The sequence below is a fragment of the Hyperoodon ampullatus genome, assembly GCF_949752795.1.
Source record: "Hyperoodon ampullatus genome assembly, chromosome: 7".
NCBI classification, from domain to species: Eukaryota; Metazoa; Chordata; class Mammalia; order Artiodactyla; family Ziphiidae; genus Hyperoodon; species Hyperoodon ampullatus.
The window spans coordinates 29,024,393-29,045,242 of NC_136920.1; the positions used below are offsets into that span (position 1 = coordinate 29,024,393).

Consider the following 20,850-nt stretch of genomic DNA (forward strand, 5'->3'; position numbering starts at 1 on the left):
TCATAATATAAAAAATTTCTTCTCAAAATACTGGTGCATGTAAAACACTAAATGTCTGTTTAGCTAAGTGATTTTCACTAGGCATCAAGCACTATGCTATGTATCATTGTCCCAGCTGAACCTTGATTACCAATTAACTATCTAATGTGGGACAAATTTAAAAGCAGATCAACTCTTGCCTAGTCTACTGAAAATGCTTTGATCCCTGGATTAAACCAGGCCAATGTAGTCTCTTTATGATGCCTGTTTACTTGCTTATGTACACTTTTCTAAATCAGGGGCTGTTGAATGACAGCTGGCGGGCCAAACGCGGCCGACTGCTTTGCCTTGCCTGTAGTTCTTTGGCTGCTTTTGTATCGCAATGACAGAATCAAGCAGTTGTGAGGAGACCACTTGGCCCACAAAGCCGAAAATATTTACTCTGGCTCTTTACAGAAAAAGTTTGCCAACTTCTGTTCCAAATGAAAAGTGAATTTTATGAAGACTTATAGCCAGAAAGGGAATATAATATTTTTATGCATACTGTCCACATCAATCCTGTAAAATTCTGGGTAGTTATTATGAGCTAATCCACTTTTCCCCTACAGATCCAGAGCAACATGAAGAGTGTTTTTTATTCTTAGAGCAGGGGTTAGGTTGGTAGCTTGCTGCAATCTTGCTTATACCCAGGAATGAGGATGGGAGAGAGGGGCCAGAGTAAGCAAAGAAAGCCACGTATTTTACACAGTCAATGATATTAGGTTCATTTACGTTAAATTTTAAAATGCACCCACCAGGGTAGGGCAAGTTCTAGGCCAGAGTAGATCTTTTGAGTCAGGCAGAGAGAGGTTAGGAGGCAAGTGATTCTTATGAGAAGGAAAGGAAGGAGCAAAGATATGTGGGAGCATCCAAGTAGCTAGAATTACTTCTGTAGGCTGCAAAACCTAAATTAAGCTAAATCAGACAAGTTTTATTAAGTGTAAACTTTAAAATTACACCTTGTTTCTCTCTACAGCCAATCCTTCCTGCCCCTCCCACCAAGTAGGTAAAGGGAAACAAACTAAAGCAGATATTTATAAATGTCTCCTTCCTTTTTCAAGATTAAAAGTCAAAGAATCAGGATTTTGGAAAATTGGGTCATTTGTACTTGATATCAAATGCACCAAAACGCCTCAAGCATTTTGTTGGCAAAATAGGACCATTATGTTATATAGATCATCAATCATTTTACTCCAAAATCAGTAGCAACCTACATTTAGATTTGGTCTATTTCTCTGTAACTATTCTCAGTAGTGCATGGAACTGACACACTGCCCACTGCACTTAGGAAGCAGGTTCTCAGTGTTGCATGGATGACTAACATTCATTTTGGCCCTGTGAGATACATGAAGTACCCTGAACACTTATATGCCAGACATTATGAGAAATATACATTTATGCGCATTTTTATCCATTATTTTGTAACTAAAAGAAGCTGAGAAAACTGAGGCCCACAAAAGTTAAACGATTTAAGGTCTCTTGGTGGTCCTGTGCTGATACTTTTTTCATCTGTTATTTCATAGGAACACAGGCAATCAGACAAATATGAACCCAGCATTACCCTAAGGATCAGAGGCTAAGACTCTGAGGGGACTGGTGGCTGACTAGAATTCTCAGGAACCCAACAGAGCAATCCACAAGTTCCCTTTAGGGAACTGAGGTTAAATGTAAACATTTAAACTCATTTAAAAAATTATTACTATATAATCTCACTTTGAAAACACAATGTTACAAATATGCCATTTTTATCAGATTGGAAAAGATTTTAATGTAAGGCAGTACTCAAAGATCTTCACAAAGATTTATGAAATGACATTCATTATAGCCTAATTTATAACAGTAAATGTTTTCCAACAACTTAAATGTCCAACAATATATTAAATTATGGAACATGGAATATGATGGAGCCATGCTCTTTCTAGAGGGAAATGTTAAAAATGTTTTTTTACCCAACATAGAAAATGATATAAATGATACAATTTTTTTTTTCTTCCCCTGCGGTACACGGGCCTCTCACCGCTGTGGCCTCTCCCGTTGCCGAGCACAGGCTCCGGACGCACAGGCTCAGCGGCCATGGTTCACGGGCCCAGCCGCTCGGTGGCATGTGGGATCTTCCCGGACTGGGGCACAAACCCGTGTCCCCTGCATCGGCAGGCGGACGCTCAACCACTGCGCCACCAGGGAAGCCCTGATACAAATTTTTTGCAAGTGTGTATGTAGAGGAGTCCTGAATATTTACATCAAAATGTTTGATGGTGGCTGGAATCTTGGGAAATTTTAATCTAATTCTTATCCTATTCCATACCTCTAAAATATATCCCCTTTCAACAGAGGATTTTATCTGAGAATCTGAGAAGACCATAAAAGATTTTTTTCAAGAAATTAATTTTTGATAGGGATAAATTGGAAATAAATGTTAACAATAGCATAGTTAAATGATCACACATCCATAAGAAGTATTTTGCAGCCACTGATATTTGCTTATGAGAAATTTTAATGACCTAGGAAACAACTCACAGAGGGAAAAACCAAGATATAAAATTCTATAGATAGAATGGTCAAATACGCTAATAGAAAGACTAATAGCAAACAATACCAAGATGTTGACAGATCTCTCTGGATCGTGGATTACTAGTGATTTTTAATTTCTTTACACTTTTCTCTATTTTCTAAATTTCCAGTAATTATTTTATAATCAGAAGAAACCTTAAAATGGAAAACTTATTTAACACGGTATTAGAAGTACGACCCAATGTGGTGCCTTGGAAACATGCCAGCTTCCAAATACCTCATTGCTCTTTCCTGTTTCTCCAACAATGGTGTTCTGAAGCGTAAGAGGAAACATGAAGTAAAAGGCAGTTTTTATATGGCAGTTTACTTCCGTTAGCATTTTAAATTTTCCCCTGGCTTTGATAAAAGTTACAAAACATAGACATGTTTGGGAAGGGAAGGGGAGTAGAACACAAAATAGATTTTTATCGGCACTGTTTTAAATGTTTTCTTTCAATATAAGCTTAAGACCTTTAAGGAAACGTTTGTGGTATTCCTGGAATACATTAGGGATCCTGAAGAGCTACTACATAAGCCTACAGATTCACATTTTATAGTTTTTTGGTGCCAAAATTACTAAGGTAGTTGTTGAAAATTAGCCAAGAAAACGGTGGCTTTTATCACATACTCATAATTGCAGAGGCTTAAGGATTTTCTTGAAACTTGATGATTGTTTAGAAAATGGGTAAAAATTTCACTGGTAAAACAAGTTTGGTATTTCCTAGGTGAAAACAAAGCCTCTGAAATCAACCCTGCCACAAAGCCATTTTCAGGCAATCAAGATCAAAACCACTACTGGTTTGGCTGCGTCTTCTACTGGTGAAGATGACTGGCAGAGCTTGGTAACAAATCAAATAAATGAAATTGAAAAGTTTCTAAGCTCCGAAAATGACAACCAACCTAAAAAAAGAAAAGCAGAAGAGATGGTAGGAAAAACTGATTAAAATAATGTTGATAAATGCTTTCAGTGGTGAACTGACTTAATTGAAATGTTGATGTGGTTTAGACTAGAATACGACTGTTACATCTACAACTTTACAGCTGTAGTCAGTTTTCCAACTTTTTCTGTGATGAAATTGTGTTACTGTTAACGTTTTCTCTTAGTAAATGCTTCATTTAAGATAGCTAAGACTGCAAGGTTTGATGTTAGCATTCAGTTTCCCTTAATTAAATCTGTCTTTCCTCCATATACTTTCATCAAAGCTCTTGCTGCACACTCCAAAACCCTTCCTTACAGAATACAACTTATGTGTTACACAAAACAGACGTAGTGACCCTTTGTAATTTATTACTTTGTACGCTCTGAAGATTGTGATTTCTTTTAAATTTGAGACAATAACTATCCAGACTGTAGTCAGATTTCAGGCTATAATGTTTTACTATGATTTAGATTTTCCAAAAAAGAACAAAATTATATAGCATAAAAATTCAGGTATCTGAAAGACTCAAAAGGCTGTTTTTCACTTTGTTCAAGTTTTGTTTCCAGGCATTAAGTGTGTCATAGAGTTGTTGCCATTGTTGTTTTCCAAATGTCCGATGTGTGCTATGACTGGAAAAATTAAAAACAAAGTTATTACTCAACCTTTTATCCTCTGATATATATATATATATTTTACAATATTACACACTTGTATCTAGTTAAAAGCAAGGTTAAATACACAGAGAAGACATAATGTAGAGTTGTAAGAATGATTAGAAGCTTATTTTTTTAAAAACCTTTATTTGCCATACTGATCCTAAACCATCTATTTTCCTGAACTACATAAACCAGACACGGAAGTCATTAATATTCTAGCCAGTACTGAGCCATTAAATGAAATGTGCTGGAAAATAGGACTCTTTCATTAAATAAGCTAATCACATTCAGTCTGAACTTTAATAAAATTATGATAAATAGCAACTATTTAACTACAGTCAACTGCTAACACCACCTTGGTTCTCTAAACATTTAAGTGAAATAGAATAAATTGTTCTACAAAATGCTGCAAAGTATTGTGTCTTACCTGACAACTACTTTTCTCTGGGTTTGATCAATTTTGCAGTACACCATTTTAGTTCTTACCGCTGAAAAAAAGATGTTTTACATGACATGTTGTATGGAATATTCCCAAGGAAAACAGCCTAAGGTATGAAACTGTGACCAAGTAAGCCATAATAAAACTTTACAGTTTTCCAACATTATTTTACAAACAGGCTCTTTGAATTTAATAACAAGCCCAGCAATGTGATGCAACCAAAAGGAAGGCCATGAATTTGTCCTCTGGTTGCTGTGCCTATCTATATTAAATATCACATACGGTTTTCATTAAGAATTCTGGTGTTCTCTGAAATCACATGGGGGCGGGGTGGGGGGGGAACGGGGCCAGTGTCTTAAGATATTATAATACATGTTATTACTCTTAAAAATACTAATTAACAGTTAAGCCACTTTATAATGTAATTATTGAGGAAGAAGGTGCTATTTCTAGGCCAGTCATAAAATATTGGTAATGGTAATATTTGCAGATCATTTACTATGTGCCAGGCACTGAGGTGAGTGCTTTACCTGCATTAATTCATTTAACCCTCACAACCACAAATTAATTCCTACATTCCTGTTTCACAGAGGAAGACCTAGTCTCAAACACAGGTCTAATACTAAAATCTAGGCTCTTAACCACTATGATATACTGCCTAAAGGCCTTTGTTCTACATGACTTCAAGGAATAGACACACACCAAAAACCACATAGCAATTTATATTTCCACTGAACTTTTTCACTCTGCTACAAATATAATCTGCTAATCTACTAAGCTCAGCTTCAAGATTAAAAATCTTATGTTTCATGGGGTAGGAAGAGAAATTCTAGGAAAAAACGAAAATGTTCAAATTGCCTTACCATCAATAACAAACGCTTCAACATCATCAGCTCCAATCTGAAGTTCTTGTTGCATTGTGTCAAAAGAAATTTCTTTATTTTCCACTGCCATTCCCATAAAAGTAAGTAGCCTCATTTTTGCCATATTCTGTTCATGTAGTAGGCCTGAGTAACACAGTAGTGAAGCCAGATGAGTATCCATACTAATTACAGTCCTGCATGATTACAACTCTTGTGTAAAATTGTGGAAGTCACTGTGTTTGGGTACTTATACAGAGTAATTTTCACAAAGCTTCTTATATTTACAAACCATAAACTAACCCCGTAATTAAATTATGAAGCATTTAAAATTATTTTTCTGTAACTACATTTCTTTATTGCTTCAGTGCCACAGGTGATAGATTCAAAGTTAAGAATAAGCTATAAAATGGTATTTTTAGGCCCTAAGTTTTATACATTTTACATTTTTAATATTTATTTATATATTTTAGGAGATAAAGTATACAAAGTACATTTCGTAAAAACATTCTTATTTAATTGAATTAAACTTACTTTTACTAATAGCTCTCCATTTAAACACAAGATTCCTTATCTACTTACTCTTTGTTCTGTGTCCATGTTACTGGCAAACATGGAGTTTTAAAATATTTTAATATACATTCACTTATGAAAATATTCCATTTCCCTTTAGGCCACTTTGGACTTAATACTTAAAAATCAAAACTGCAAAAGCGTATTTAACATTTATAGGTTTTAAATGATTAGTACTAGATAAAATTAACAGTGATACCTGTTCTTTTTAAGGCAAAAGTAGAAAAACTGTACAAATAATCAAATTTTGCCTTATAATTTCTAATAAAACATTCTGCTACAATTATTCAGATCACAAACTGTTAAACCTTAAAGGAACAATGAATTACCTAGTCCCGATCCTTTCACTTTAAAAAAACAATAAAACTGAGGAGTAAAGAGATTAAGTGATTTACTTTTTAATAACAAGGTGGCAGTACTAGGCCTAGAAAATAAGTCCATTTATAAAATCAATAACTAGAAATACAAATACCTACAAATCCTGAATATCCAAATTACCTATTCCTAAATAGAAGCTGAATTATAACACACAAACACACTTGATTTGATGCTATTTCTTAATTATAAAAACAAATTTCTAGGGCTTCCCTGGTGGCGCAGTGGTTGGGAGTCCGCCTGCCGATGCAGGGGACGCGGGTTCGTGCCCCGGTCCGGGAAGATCCCACATGCCGCGGAGCGGCTGGGCCCGTGAGCCATGGCCGCTGAGCCTGCGCGTCGGGAGCCTGTGCTCCGCAGTGGGAGAGACCACAACAGTGAGAGGCCCGCCTACCGCAAAAAAAAAAAAAAAAAAAAAAAAAAAAACAAATTTCTAAAGTTAATTTAGAAATACGTAACACGTTCCTTTTCTCTAAACTTTCAACTTCTGTAAACTCAGCAAATGACCAATCACGTACCCCCTAGTAATTAAGAGCCTCAAGTTTGTACTGTTAAAAAAAAGTTCTAAGCACTCCATAAATATATTTGAAATTTATAACATTCAGAATATTAGCAGAAGACTAGGGAAACCCATTAATATAGGACATAATTGTCTGTTAATTAGCTGTAATTATGATGCAGGCTTTCTATTTGGCACAGATTCAACAAAAACATGATCACCATAACTCAAATGAATGAGGTACCCAAGTAAGTACTGCTAACCAGGTTTAATGGAAATCTACAAGCATCAAAAAATCAATTAGTGCACATTAACCCTAATTAACAAATGCAAATTAGATGCTGATTAACTTTCCGAAGCAAGAAGGTAGCAACTGGATAACACCAGATTACATGTGGACATGTTAGGGCAATTCAGTTGACACAAGATAGTGCTACTGTTGGCCCAAGTTGTCAGTGTTAATAAAGTGTTGTGAGATAAACTGATGCCACCTGTGGAACCTAGACATTTGTAACCAGACTTTCAGCTGTAATAAATATTTAATACATCTAAAAAACAAAAATAAACTTTTAGTAAGATGTTTTCCCGGAAACATCTTTCAAAAACAAATTTCCAATAAATGGTTGCTAATTTGCACAGATTGCGAGAAACAAAAGGCAAAATAGGGAATCTGATTTCTGGTTTGCACAGAAATTCTATTATGTTTTTTCTATCACAGAGAATACTAAAGATTTGTCTCAATATGTGGCAATATAAGAAAGTTCCTTAACATTACCAGTTCAATGGACATATTTAGTCCTCTTTTAATATGATAAAATGATAGAAACTCCTAAAATTTTTAATATATAATTTAAAATACTTTAGAAATTAGATTTGTTTCACTGCTACGCCCTGTGCAGTGACAAGCTTACCGTAAATCAAAAAACTTAAGAGGAATGAAGATTGTTTCTAGAATGAATTATGTAAAACCATGATCTAACACATAGAAACCTGCATTTAAAAACATTTCAAACTGATGTTTAAAGTAAAACAAAGAACCAAACTTAAAGCCTTTAGGACTCTTGTTCTCAAAATCAAACTTATATTAAGCTAGTGAAGTCTGAGTTTAGACTCGTAGGAAGCTGTGCTTTGTTTCATGAAAGTAGAATATTACCTTCAAAGAGGAAGTCACAGTGTTCTGTCATATTTCAATTTTAAAGTTATAAAAAAATCTAATTTTATGGAAACATTTATTCATTACTAATATGTCAAAACCTTAATGCAGTAATAAAAAAATGTGCATCACTGAGCAATTTCTGCATTGTCACTGACCCCTGTCTTAAAATGCTGCAATATAGAAAACGTAATTTTAATGCATGCAATAGCTTATGAACCAGTGCTCCTTTGAAACAGTCAATTACACATCAATGGGGGAGTGTCAAAGTGTTAATTACTACTCCTTTTTCTTTGGTGCGTAAATAAAGAGCTTGCTGACATTAACATTCCATCACATAGCTTCATGCCAGGAAACAAATTAACTGGGACAGAATGTGGTTTTCTGGGTCTAGTGCACCTGGCAAAGCATTCAACACAAACACGCTTGCATCTACTTTATCTTGGTGTATTTCAAACGCCTTATGTTCAGAATAATTCAATCTTCCCAATTCCAATGGCTGCACAAAATTTACAGGTGACAGGAATTAATGATTACCAAATTGAGGACTAATAGTATAATCAAAGTAGATTATAAATGTATTCTTTATCTACACTTCAACCAACCAGGAAAACTAAATTCAATTTTAATATGGAAAATATAACTAGCCTCTAATGTGTTCTGATTATTGCCCCGTAGAAAAACAAAGCACCTTAGCTTCAGTTGACTTCACTCTCAAAAAATGGGCAGTTTTAGAACAATTTAAACCTGTTCAACTACAGATTTTCTAAGTTTTCCCTTTTTAATTTTAGCATGATAAAAACATGCTCCAGAAGGAAAATACTGAATATATACTATGCAGTTTGCTCAATGAGGATAAGATTCAATTCGGCAACATTTACTGAACTCTGTTGGTCTAGAAAGAAAACTCCAAGATAAAAATCATAAACCTTAAACTTACTATGCTGTCTTCAACAAACTGTAGTTAGGAAAATTTCTCCTATCACACAAAATCACAACTCCATTTCTAACTCTATCTTCAGCTTCATGTAGATGTGCTTAGCAACACAGTATATATATACTTCTATAATTTGTTAATGGGGGGAGGGGGAGAACCAAGTATAAAAGACTATATTAGAAGGAAAAAAGCTATTTGCTACAAATGTGACTATGGCTTTTTAAAAGAAGTACCAAAAATGTAAATCACCGAGCATCTAAGGAATAAGATCTTTTACACCACTGGTTAGGGTAACCTACACATAAGGCCACGATCATATTTGCTGGATCTTTCATTCCTATCTCTCTCTACCCCTCCAAAGAAAAATCCCCACAACTTACCAAGTGAATCAATGAAGTCTTTATTATTCTGATAAAACTTGACATATGATGCCAATTTAGCACTCACAAAAATGGTTAAAAGCTATACAGATAAACACAAAAAGACAAAGATACAATATTCAATATAGAATTAAGATTTATACTTAAGGTACTTTTAAGACATTGACTCCCAGCAACAAGACTCCACATTTCCTTCAAGCAGAAATTTCAATCTGTTTGATCAAATTACCATCTAAATTTCCTTTCATTAAAACTCACTTAGATGAAAGAATCAGTAAATACAGTGTCCTCTAAACGATCTACCCCAAAAGATGGTGAAAATGACACAGTACAAATAGAAATAATCCAAAATGTATTTATAATTGCACTTGAAAAGTACATTCATCTGTTTTTTAAATATCAGATTTATCTTTCTAATTGGGTATAGTTGACACTATATACTAAGAAGAAATTTGTATTCTCTAAGTTCATAATGGCCAGGCAAGTGAGATGAAGGAAAGGGAGAAAGGACAGCAGGCATGTGTTTGGTGGTTGGAGAAAAGCTAAATTCTAGTCCTAAATTTCAGTCTGTTCCTGATACAAAAATGAATATAGTTCTTCTCTTTCTATATTTCTCTAAGAGTCATGTTCACTAATACAAAGTAGAGTTATGGTTCAGTATGTTAGATTTAGGAGAAAATATTTTTAACATTAAGGATAAACTACTTACATCATGAATAAGCTCGCCTTCCAAAAACTTGACTGGTTTTAAAGTAAGAAGATGGTCAAAAAGAAATGCATTTGGGTCTTTCAATGCTCGCACAATACACCTTAATTAGAAAACAAAAATCCAAGCTCAGAGTCTTGAAATTTAGGTACTTTTCACTGCCTTTGCAGACTGCAAAATATATTCAATTAAGTAAAATATCTATGAGTTCAATATACACTGCATTAAAAAAGCTACAAAACTGGGCTTACAACAGGCCAATACATCTAACAGTGATGTCCATTTTAATAAAATTACTCGTAGAGGGACTTCCCTGGTGGTCCAGTGGCTAAGAATCCGCCTTCCAATGCAGGGGCTGTGGGTTTGATCCCTGGTCGGGGAACTAAGATCCCACATGCTATGGGGCAACTAAGCCTGTGCCCTCAACTAGAGAGCCTGTGTGCCGCAAACTACAGAGCCCATGCGCCACAACTAGAGAGAAGCCCATGCGCCACAACAAAAGATCCCACATGCGGCAACAAAGATCCCACGTGCCACAAATAAGAGCCGACGCAGCCAAAAATAAAATAAAATTAAAATAATAGTTACTCGTAGACAAAAACACAGCTGGAGAGAAAGTACCACCGAAGTAATCAAAGAATAAAACAGCAGCAGTATTTTACTATTTATGCCAGACACTAAGGTAAGTGCTTTAACATGTATTACTTCATTTCATCCTCACAGCACCCTGAGAGACATATAGTAGTATCACACCCATTTTATCAACGATGGAATAACCCTATAAAGAAGTTATCATAATTTCCATTTCATAGATTTAAAAAACTGACTATTATTGCTACTAAATAGATCTAGGACTGTTTGAAGCAGTTATTCCCATTAGCAATGAGCTAATTTTTACAGAAAGCCACCAGCCTTTCCTCATCTACGTACCTTAATATTAAGGTAAAATCAACCAAAGATTAGGTTCTACTACTCAGGTTGGGAACCCCCACTGCAGCAATACCCCAAACAGCAAACACCATGTGGCTATTTCACATGCATTCTTTGGTTTCTTTCAACACCAAATCTTGAATTTTGGTATCTACATTAGAATCCTCATGGCACACATGGTATCAAATGGCTTTGGATCACTGGTAGATGCAAACATGACTTCAGCTGTATGACTTAACGGTGTAGCTCACCTCTACCCTGCTGACAGTCATCACTGGAACACTGTGTTTAACATTACCTGTGGGCATCAACTCGAGCCTGGGAAGCATTGTCCTCCGTGTAACTTCCTAGCAATTCCACCATGACTTTTGATGCAGCATCACTAAAAAGAAATACAGCTTTAGGAATTTCACAGTATCACTACTGCTATCCATTCATTCAGAATATTTACTAAGTGCCAGGTACTGTGTTGATGATACATACAATGGTGACCCAGAGACACAGTCCTCCACTATGGAAAAAGTCATGGAACTTTCCTTCTAGTAGGAAAGAGAGACAACTAAGGAAAAATAACAACTAACAAGTTAAGTGCCATAAAGGAAATAAATGGTGATGTAATAGAGTTACAAGAGCAGAGACAGGAAAGAGGAGGCTACTTCATATAGAATGAGCAAGGAAAGTCTCTCTCTGAGGAAATGACATGTAAGCTGAGATCTAAAGGATGTAAAATAATTGGCCATGAAACGTACTAGAGGTAGAAGGTGGGGGCTGGATGAGTTTCCAGGCAGAGAGAAGACCAGGTATAAAAGCCCTAGGTGAGGGACTTCCCTGGTGATACAGTGGTTAAGAATCCGCCTGCCAATGCAGGGGACACGGGTTCGAGCCCTGGTCCGGGAAGATCCCACATGCCGCAGAGCAACTGAGCTTGTGAGCCACAACTACTGAGCCCGCGTGCCACAACTACTGAAGCCTGCCCACGTAGAGCACGTGCTCCGCAATGAGAAGCCACTGCAACGAGAAGCCCACGCACCACAACGAAGAGTAGCCCCTGCTCGTGACAACTAGAGAAAGTCTGCGCGCAGCAACGAAGACCCAACGCAGCCAAAAATAAAAAATAATAATAAAAAAAAAAAAAAGCCCTAGGTGAGAAAAAGGTTTTGTGTCTGAGAAACTGTTAGGATAGTACAGCTGAAGTTGAGCCAACACCAGATATTTAAATAATTCTACTAATGATATCCTTCCAATTGAATCATCCTTAGAATTATGTAGATGATCAATTTTAACTGCAGTGAAAAGTACAAAATATTTAAATGCATTCTCTCAGTCTGAACTCTTTGTAAATGTTTATCTTCACCCTTCATTTCTTCCTCTAAACTGATGAATCTTCAGCCAGTTACAGAAAGCTTAAGTTTGCTAAGTAGGAGAAACAGTTCCCCACCCCCTTTTTTCATTTTCTAAAAGCGCTTCTTCCCCCCACATCTGGATTCAACCTGGGTAAAATCAGTAAGAGCTATACCATTTATTTTAAATACTTAAATGATACTCTAAAACTTCCCCACAAAGCCAGGATTCAATTAAATTATTATCTTGTGCCACACTGCAAGCATAGGCACACTTTCCAGTTTCAGCAACCATAGTATATATACTTCACTCTAATACATCTTATCAGTTAAAGAAATCTGAATTCACAAAGATCAGATAAACAGGTCCATTTAAAGTGCACAATATCTGACATATAATGAGGACTCAGAAGATATTACACAATTTGCACTCATCAACCACCAATATAAACAAAATCATGAAGGGGGCACCCATAAATGTAAGCATTCTTACTAAGAGGGCAAGGCAACTCTCAGAATTCTATTTAGAAGCAGAAACAAACAAACCAACAAAAAACCAAACAACAACAACAAAAGACCATTTTCTGTGTACTAGACAAAAACCAAATCTTAAAATTTAAATCAGCAGCATGACAGAAATTTGAATAACCATCCTTCCCTAGTTCCTTAAGTGCAGGTAGCATTCATCGACTCAGGGCCCATCACTACCAACAGGCTGGGAATACAACGGTTGACAGACAAGGTTCAAGGTTCCTAGCCTTCACTGAGCCTAAAACCTCATAAACCTTTTAGCCAATCGTGTGAATTGCCATGATAAAGTAGAGGATGCTGTAAATATGGCAGGAGCATTTCAGGCAGAGAAAAGGAGTTGAGTGTAGTTCTAGACCAAGCATAGGCAAACTTTCCATGAAGCACCAGGCAATGATTATTTTAGGCTTTGCAGGCCACCTGGTTTCTGCCGCAACTACTCAAGTCTAGGCAAAAGCAGCCACAGATGATACATAAATGATAAGTATGGGTGCATTCTATAAAAATGATACATAAATGATAAGTATGGGTGCATTCCAATGAAATTTTATGGACACTGAAATTTGCATTTCATGTAATGGTCACAATCTAAGAAATATCCTCCTTCTTTTGATTTTTTTTGTCAACCACTTAAAAATGTAAATACCATTCTTAGCTTGTAGGCCATGTAAAAATAGGTACCAGCCTCTGGTTCAGACTGGGAAAGAGCATGGATGCTTTTGCAGCTGACACAGGTTCACTATGTCTAGGGTATGATATACCAAGAGGAAGGGTATAGGGCTGTGTGTATGTGAGAAAGAGGGAGAGAAATGGAGGGAGGGAATATCCATATAAAGAAAACAAAGTTTTTGTGGTTTGTCACTGCACCATACAAAAATGGCAAGAGTATTATCATCACATTCACCAAGCCCATGCTACTGCAATAAACAGGAGCCCATGTCAGAAAGGACTTATATGCCAAACTAAGAATTCTGTACTGTATGCTAAAAAAAATGTAAACCTAAAGAATGATAGGCTGAAATTTCTGTTTCACAAAACCATTGTAGAGAGAATAAACAGAAGACCACTTCAACATGTCTTGCTTAGGAAAATAGAAACTAACTTAGAGGGAGAAAATGATAAAATTCATTTTGGTCACATTGAGTTTGAGGCAACTATGGGCCACATCTAAGTAGAATCAGGTAGAAAGCAGTTGGACATAAGGGTCTGAAGCTCAGAAGAGAAGCCCGGGTTGAATGCTTCTGGGAAGAGCATACACTCTAGTTCCATAAACCACCACTTCATACTGCCTTAAGTCACTGCTTCTTACATCCACTGCTTTTGCAACATGTTCATTTTTCAGAAATATTCATTTAGCACTTATATACTAAGTTCCTACTCGTGTCAGACACTGTGCTAGTAATGAACAAAAAGTTCCTGCCCTTGGGAAACTTACATTATAGAGGGGACTGACAGATAATAAACATGAAAATATAGTATGTCAGTTAGTAATAAGTGTAGTGGGGCCGCTAATAAAATAGGGATGAGGGGAAAAAAGCAATGCGAGGGTAGGGGAATACTGTTATTTTTACAGATAGCCAGAGAAGGCCTTTCTGATGAGGTAAAAATTGAGCAGATTCAAAGAAGGGAGGGAGCCACAAATGAGGTGTGAATGAAGCAAAGAATCTAGACAGGTGCCCCGAAAGCCAACTGAAGCAAGTGTTTCAAGAAGGAAAGAGTGATCACCTGTGACAAATGCTACAGATACTTCCTAATATGTTAACATTAGGGTATGTCTAGGAGAGCACAAGATGGGTAATGATGTCTTATCTCAATTTCTCTGAGAATTAGCTTTGTAATTCTTTAGACCGTTACCTTAGTTATTTCCTTTTTACACAGAAAAGACTGAGGATCTACTAAACAGCAATTAGAGAAACCATCCAATGAGTAGTCATCATCTCTGATAAGCACCAGACATTCAAAGGGAAACAGTAACACTCATCATTTTAAATTACTGTACCAGAAAAGACTAACTTTTTAAAGATGAGCTTGAAAAAATGAAAAGGATAATGATAGGAATAAAATATCCAATATTTACTGAGTGCTTTCTCAATAATGAAACCACTATTTTAAGAACTTCATGTGTACATTAGCTTATTTAATCTTTTCAACAACCTTATGAGGTAAGTACTACTATTATTTCCACTCTGAAGTTGGAAACTGAGGTATAGAGATTCATTTAGGGTCATATACAAGTAGGAAAGCCAAGGTTTGAAATCCCAGTAGTTTTATTCCACAGCCTGCACGTTTATAGCATATATTAAAATATGGATTCTTTCTCCAATAGCTTTTATGCCCTCCCCATTTGAGACTGTCCGATATAAAACTACCTACTCTTAACAGTTACTGACAACTGGCTAGAATGCTGCCACAAGTGTGCTAGCATGTAACAGACAGTAGCCACTGATACAAAATGAAATAGGCTATTAATGCAAGATTCCCTGCTTAACTTCTTTTATAATAAAACGCTGCAACTTTCACAACAAAAATATAATTTCCTCTTGTATTGTTAAATGTAAATAATGTGCAAAAACTTTACATTACTTTAACATAACAGAAACATTAATCTTATTGATCGTCTCTAATATATTAAACACCCTAGCACTGAAAGCAACTACAAAAATTGTGCAATAAAACTAAACTGAAGACTGATTACTTTTCCTAAAAGTTTTTAACCACTATGTGAAAAGAGAAATTGAAAAGCCAGGTCAAAATGGTAGGATTCTCCTTCAACCCTAATTCTAAAAACTGGGCCAAATATATCATTTGGTAGCACCCATAAACTGGATGAAGAATAAATATTTTGGGCATGAAGTTTGCTGGGCTGAATACAAGCCTTAGAAACTCAAGACCTTGCAAAAGCACAACTAAGTACCATTTAGTACAGTCTATTGCAAAGCTTCATCTCAGGGGCACTGTTTATATTAAGAGACTTTGACTATGACTCTGACTGATAGACCCTCACCACCATTAAACAAAAGTGATAGCACTACCCTGTACTAAGACATCAAAGCACCATTAAATAACTTAGTCTAATGTTACACACAGCTTTGGGATTAACAGTTGTACCATTTTTAGAACAAAAGCAAGTTTTGCTTTTTAAAAAGTTTAAAGATGGGAAAGACTATTTTAAACTTTGCAGTTATCTTTAATTTAGTAGGTGAAATTTACAGAAAGAGATTTATAGCAACTCCTTAGAGAATGTAGTAGAGCAAAATCACTTACCCTACCTGTCCTTAAAAAAGTCTCAACTACTTATATTGCCATTATGTTTTAAGTCAGTACATTAATTCTGAATACCTTTTCTTACAATCCACAAGTGCCTCATAGAGTAGCCTTAAAAGGGTGTGTTTTTTCTCAGTGGTGAGGTTCCAGTCAGAAATCCACTTTCTAACCTACAATGAGATTGACAAAAAGGAGAAAATTTAGTGACACAGTGAACATATTTTCACAATTTAAAAGATAACATTTAGAAGACATATTTCCTTCTTATTTGAGCTCTAAAATTATACTTCTTATAAGCAGAACAAGTATTTCACATGGTAACTCACTTGATCCAGCTCAGTTGGAATATACTGGATGGCCCCACAAGATGCTGCCACTTTAATGAGGCTGCAATATACTGTATATCTTACAGGAGTATTCTTATCCATCCCATGGAAAAGGTTGCTTAGCCTGGTTAACAAACAAATAATAAAACAATGCTGGAGATCAGTAACTATGGTGACTAAATTGAGATTATATGCTCTGACAACAAACTTGAAAGGGATACTATTAAGAACGTCACATTACAAGGAGGGAAATGGTGCACAGGAGAGTTAAGTGACTTGTCCAAAGACACACCACCAATAAAAGTCACAGGTGACAGTCAAGTTCTAGAATTCTTGCTTTTAACCATTAAGTGACAGTAACATGAAGAGCCCCTTGAAAAACTGAGCCTCTTCCAGTTCTTAACTTACAACTGCAGTCTCAGAGATGGGCGTTCACCTTCCCGAAATTTGACCAGTTTCTCACACAGGCTTTCAATCAGAGCTTCTTGCTTATCTGGTTCCAGGATCAACAGGAGGGATACCACACTGTTCATCACACTTTCAACATCTACACGTGTATGGATGACACAACAGTGATACTATAATATTTAATGTATCTTGTTAAACATGTATTTCCAGTGTTATAATACACCAAAGACCATTAAACATAAAACACTTACAAGGTACTCTGGCTACTGTAAAGCAGTTCTAAAGAACACTTTTCCTTCAGTGGTGTGCATTATACTAAAAAACGTAGTGCACATAAATTCAAACTAAACCAGCTCTGTTGTATAGTTATCATTCAGAAAGCAACTCACACATTTTATTGAAGAAGGAGGAAGTTACTACCCAAGATTTGGTTTTCAACCAGTAAAACAGAAGACTGATTTACATGTCTATGTAGTATACAGTTTCAATTTTTACTAGCAAGATACTAATCGTACACCAAGTTTAATCTCAAACCTTAACCAGAGATTTTAGGACTCCCAATTTTCAAAATTTCCCATTTTATCTCAATAAATAGGGAATCAGCCAAATAATTAAATCGGCTTTTAGATTACGTGAAATTGTATTCCATCTCATATTAATCTAAACCTTATGAAAAGAAGAGATTCATTTTTTCCTTCAGTTCATTCTGAAATTACCAATACTTACCGTGTGCAATAACACTCAAAAAACATGTAAAAAAGATGTTTCATCAAAATAGGCTTATTTCATGAGCATAACAGATGAGAATAAACTGAAAGTGTGTGCAAAGATAAGATTAAAAGCAACAGTGCTTAAAAGTTCTAAGGTCTAAAACAAAACAAATATAATTCACATGAAAGTTTTAAAAGTAGGTCCCCTATCATTAGTAAATAATATTACAAAAAATTAAAGACAAACCTTTATCATCTTCCTTCAGACATACATCACAGGCTTCAATAATTTGAGCTAAATCTACATGAAGTCCACCTTCTGAGTTCTCTTCTGAAATTTCAGCTCCTTTAGATTTCAAATAAGCTCGAAGCTCAGCAGCCTGTTGAATCAAATAGGGTTGCTATATATCTATAAAACGAACTATGAATCACAAAACACAAGATCTCAAACCATTCTGACGTATTTCTAAAAAATAAAATGTAAACACAGCACTTAATGATAACTTTAAATTATGTTAAAGTGCCTTTTCCCCAGCTCATCCACCATCACAGCCCCACAGGTTTTCCTCAACAAGTGGCTACACAGATCCACTATGACCCACACTGATCACTGTCAAATTTCTCTCACATCACCTATATATCCTGCTGGACTTCCAGTATACAGCACAAACCTTTCTACTATAACACAAAGCTTTTTTTTTGGTGGGGGGGGAGTGCAGGAAGGGAATAACTGATCTGATTTCTTTTAAAGAAGTTTTATCACTCTCAGGTCTACATAACACAATACTTTAAAAAGTTACAGACATTACCCTGGCAAGAGAGTAATCATTTGTTAATTAAATGTTTGAGGACCCATCTAAGATAAGCGCTGTGGGAGACACAAAGATAAAAAGGTGATGCCTTTGAATGTCACCTTGAATAAAATGTTTCTATCAAATTGCATCTACGATGTAATTACTCTTTTAAAATGCATACCTGGATCAGAAAGCACTTTTGGACCTATAAAAACACAATTATAGTACTACATCCAGGTATTTAAATATTTTCTACTCTAATGCATATATAATATTTAACAACTTATTCTTCTGAGGACTTGGTATTTATGGCAACCACACATGAATGCAAACAGTGTTTAAGATACTGAAATGGAGATGTAGGGATACCATTAGTAAATATGTAGGCATCACATTTCTAAACCCACAAATATGTCTGGCTACCTAAGTGTATTAAAGCTGTTGCTCTGATGGTGCTATCCTTTCAGATAACATAGTAACTTCACATGAGTTGGTATCATAGACAAGGTTTCATAAAACAAACCTCACCATATCAGAGTGCACAAAAATATCACCGCATATTTCTCTATGAAGGAAACATGGTATGGTTCCCCCCTAACCCCCAAAGGCATCTGTTCAGTTTCTGCTTTGTACCCACAAAGCAAACTATTCAATCAACAGTTTATTGTTTTCATCTGTCAACCTTACTGGCCACAGGTGGTTATGGAGTGGTAGAAGCAAAGAAAAGGAAACAAGGACTCTGAACGCCACTTAACTCTAATCAGAGAATATAACCAAAGTTTAACTCCCAAAGCAGTCACCTATTTACCCAAAAGTAATGGCCAGTGTGAAACAAGAACATTAGCATAACCTAAATGGAAATGACACTTTAAAACTAATATAATCAATGACAAGAACTTCCTGCATCTACAAACCCTCTTCCATGTTAGGAAAAAAAGCCAAACACTTTTTTTCAGTCACCTAATAGCCAATTGCTGATAACGTGATTCCATTCCTACTCAGATAGGCTTTTTTTTCCTTCCACATCTTCTTTTCCAATTATGCTCAACTCGTTCCCTAGCCTTTTGTTCCCCCATTTTTCTCTCCCCTTCTTACTTTGCTCTTCAGGACTGAAGGTCTGCATTTCTACCAAGGGGAAAAAAAAAATCACATCTGCAATTCTAAAAGTTATCTTACACTAGTATTGATATTTTCTCTTCTATCGAAACCAAAATTTCCATGTTAGTGGAGTAGCAGAAAAATACAAAATGACAACCCTTAACGACTTCACAGAATAATTTTCAGTTCTGCAAAATTAGAGAAAATCATTTCAAGTTTAGTTTAACTCCCACCAACTAAAGTTTAACTTTTGTTATGGGGAAAATGAGAAGCATGAGCCATGCAAACCAAAGAGCAAACCACAAACAGAAAATTTAAAAATATTAAGATTGTTCACCAAGTGTATGCCTCAAAGTATGAGGATGGAATTGACGTTATGCGTTCAGGTTACAGAACTCTCACTCTTGCTCAAGTAAAAATATAAAATACGGCCTACATATAAAATAGGCGTCACCTGTGCCCTCGTGGTCACATAATAATAAAACCATTTTGATCTTTAGTACCAAATTATTTTTCCCTGAACTGCTTACGCCGTCTAAAGATTCGCCACCTCCCACTCCGGATGTGGCTGCATTTGGAGGACGGAAGCAGATACCCTTCGCAATGAGTCAAAAAGTACCGTGTCGACAGACAGCAGTGACTCCAGGCTGGAAGAGTCCCGACGCCGACCAGGAAGTTGGCCGTCAAGCCTCGGGCCCAGCACTGGGAGTGCTGGCCGGCGAGCAACCCCAGGCCTCCGAGAACGCGCGCCCCTGCCTCGCGGCCTCCCCACTCTGGGGTGTGGAGGACTGAACCGCGGCTCTCGGCTCCGGGGAGGGCTCCGCGGGGCGGCGTCCCGCTCGCCCGGCCCTGGTTCGGCCCCGACTCGACACCTCACACTCCTAAGCCTCCCCTACACCCGACCCTGGCGGCATCCGCCGTCCGGGAGCATACCTGATCTTCCTCGCTGATGTCGATGAACGCCGGGACGCTCATGGCGAAGGTCGGAGCACTTGGGACACTCGGCTCGCAAACCACGCCAACCGGAAAAAGGGGCTGGGCCGCGCGCCGGCGCCTCACAACCGCTTCCGGGTCAGCCTGCGCGGGCCTTGAGGGGCGGGGTCACCAGGACGGGCGAAGCCACGGAGACCAATCGCAGCTCGCGCTCTGGCTGGGGCGGGGCGGGGGCGGGGGCGAGGCGGGGGCGGAGGCGCGGCGGAGGCGGAGGCACGAGTGCAAGGGGCTACCTTCCTGCGTGGTCTCTCGTCTCCTCGAACTCCGGTAGGTGGGGTGTGGTCTGTGTTCCGTATTATCGCCCCGCTTGCGCCTTGCGGAGCCCACCTACCCTTTTGAAATTTGGGGGCGGTTTTTTTTCGAGTTATAATTTAACCCACATTTCAGCCTTTA

General features: G+C 37.0%; 2 protein-coding genes across 2 annotated transcripts in view; one reads left to right on the forward strand and one right to left on the reverse strand.

Annotated features, from left to right (window-relative positions):
* CCDC73 (coiled-coil domain containing 73) overlaps positions 1–3,512 on the forward strand; it is a gene marked incomplete at both ends in the record, with an annotated part of 100,671 nt that extends 97,159 nt beyond the window's left edge. Inside the window, one exon of the mRNA XM_079707917.1 lies at positions 3,294–3,512. Within this exon, the coding sequence (XP_079564043.1) occupies positions 3,294–3,512 (219 nt within the window). The remainder of the gene's footprint in view (positions 1–3,293) is intronic.
* A 410-nt stretch (positions 3,513–3,922) lies between these two features.
* Positions 3,923–20,481, reverse strand: EIF3M (eukaryotic translation initiation factor 3 subunit M). The gene is made up of 11 exons (XM_079708543.1): positions 20,398–20,481; positions 17,820–17,952; positions 16,863–17,001; positions 16,455–16,578; positions 16,204–16,298; positions 11,295–11,378; positions 10,070–10,169; positions 9,361–9,442; positions 5,447–5,590; positions 4,572–4,632; positions 3,923–4,117 (listed from the first exon to the last, which is right to left on the reverse strand). The coding sequence occupies exons 1-11, from the start codon at positions 20,437–20,439 to the stop codon at positions 3,997–3,999; spliced, it is 1,125 nt and encodes a 374-aa protein (XP_079564669.1). The 5' UTR covers positions 20,440–20,481; the 3' UTR covers positions 3,923–3,996.
* Between the last annotated feature and the right edge of the window lie 369 nt (positions 20,482–20,850).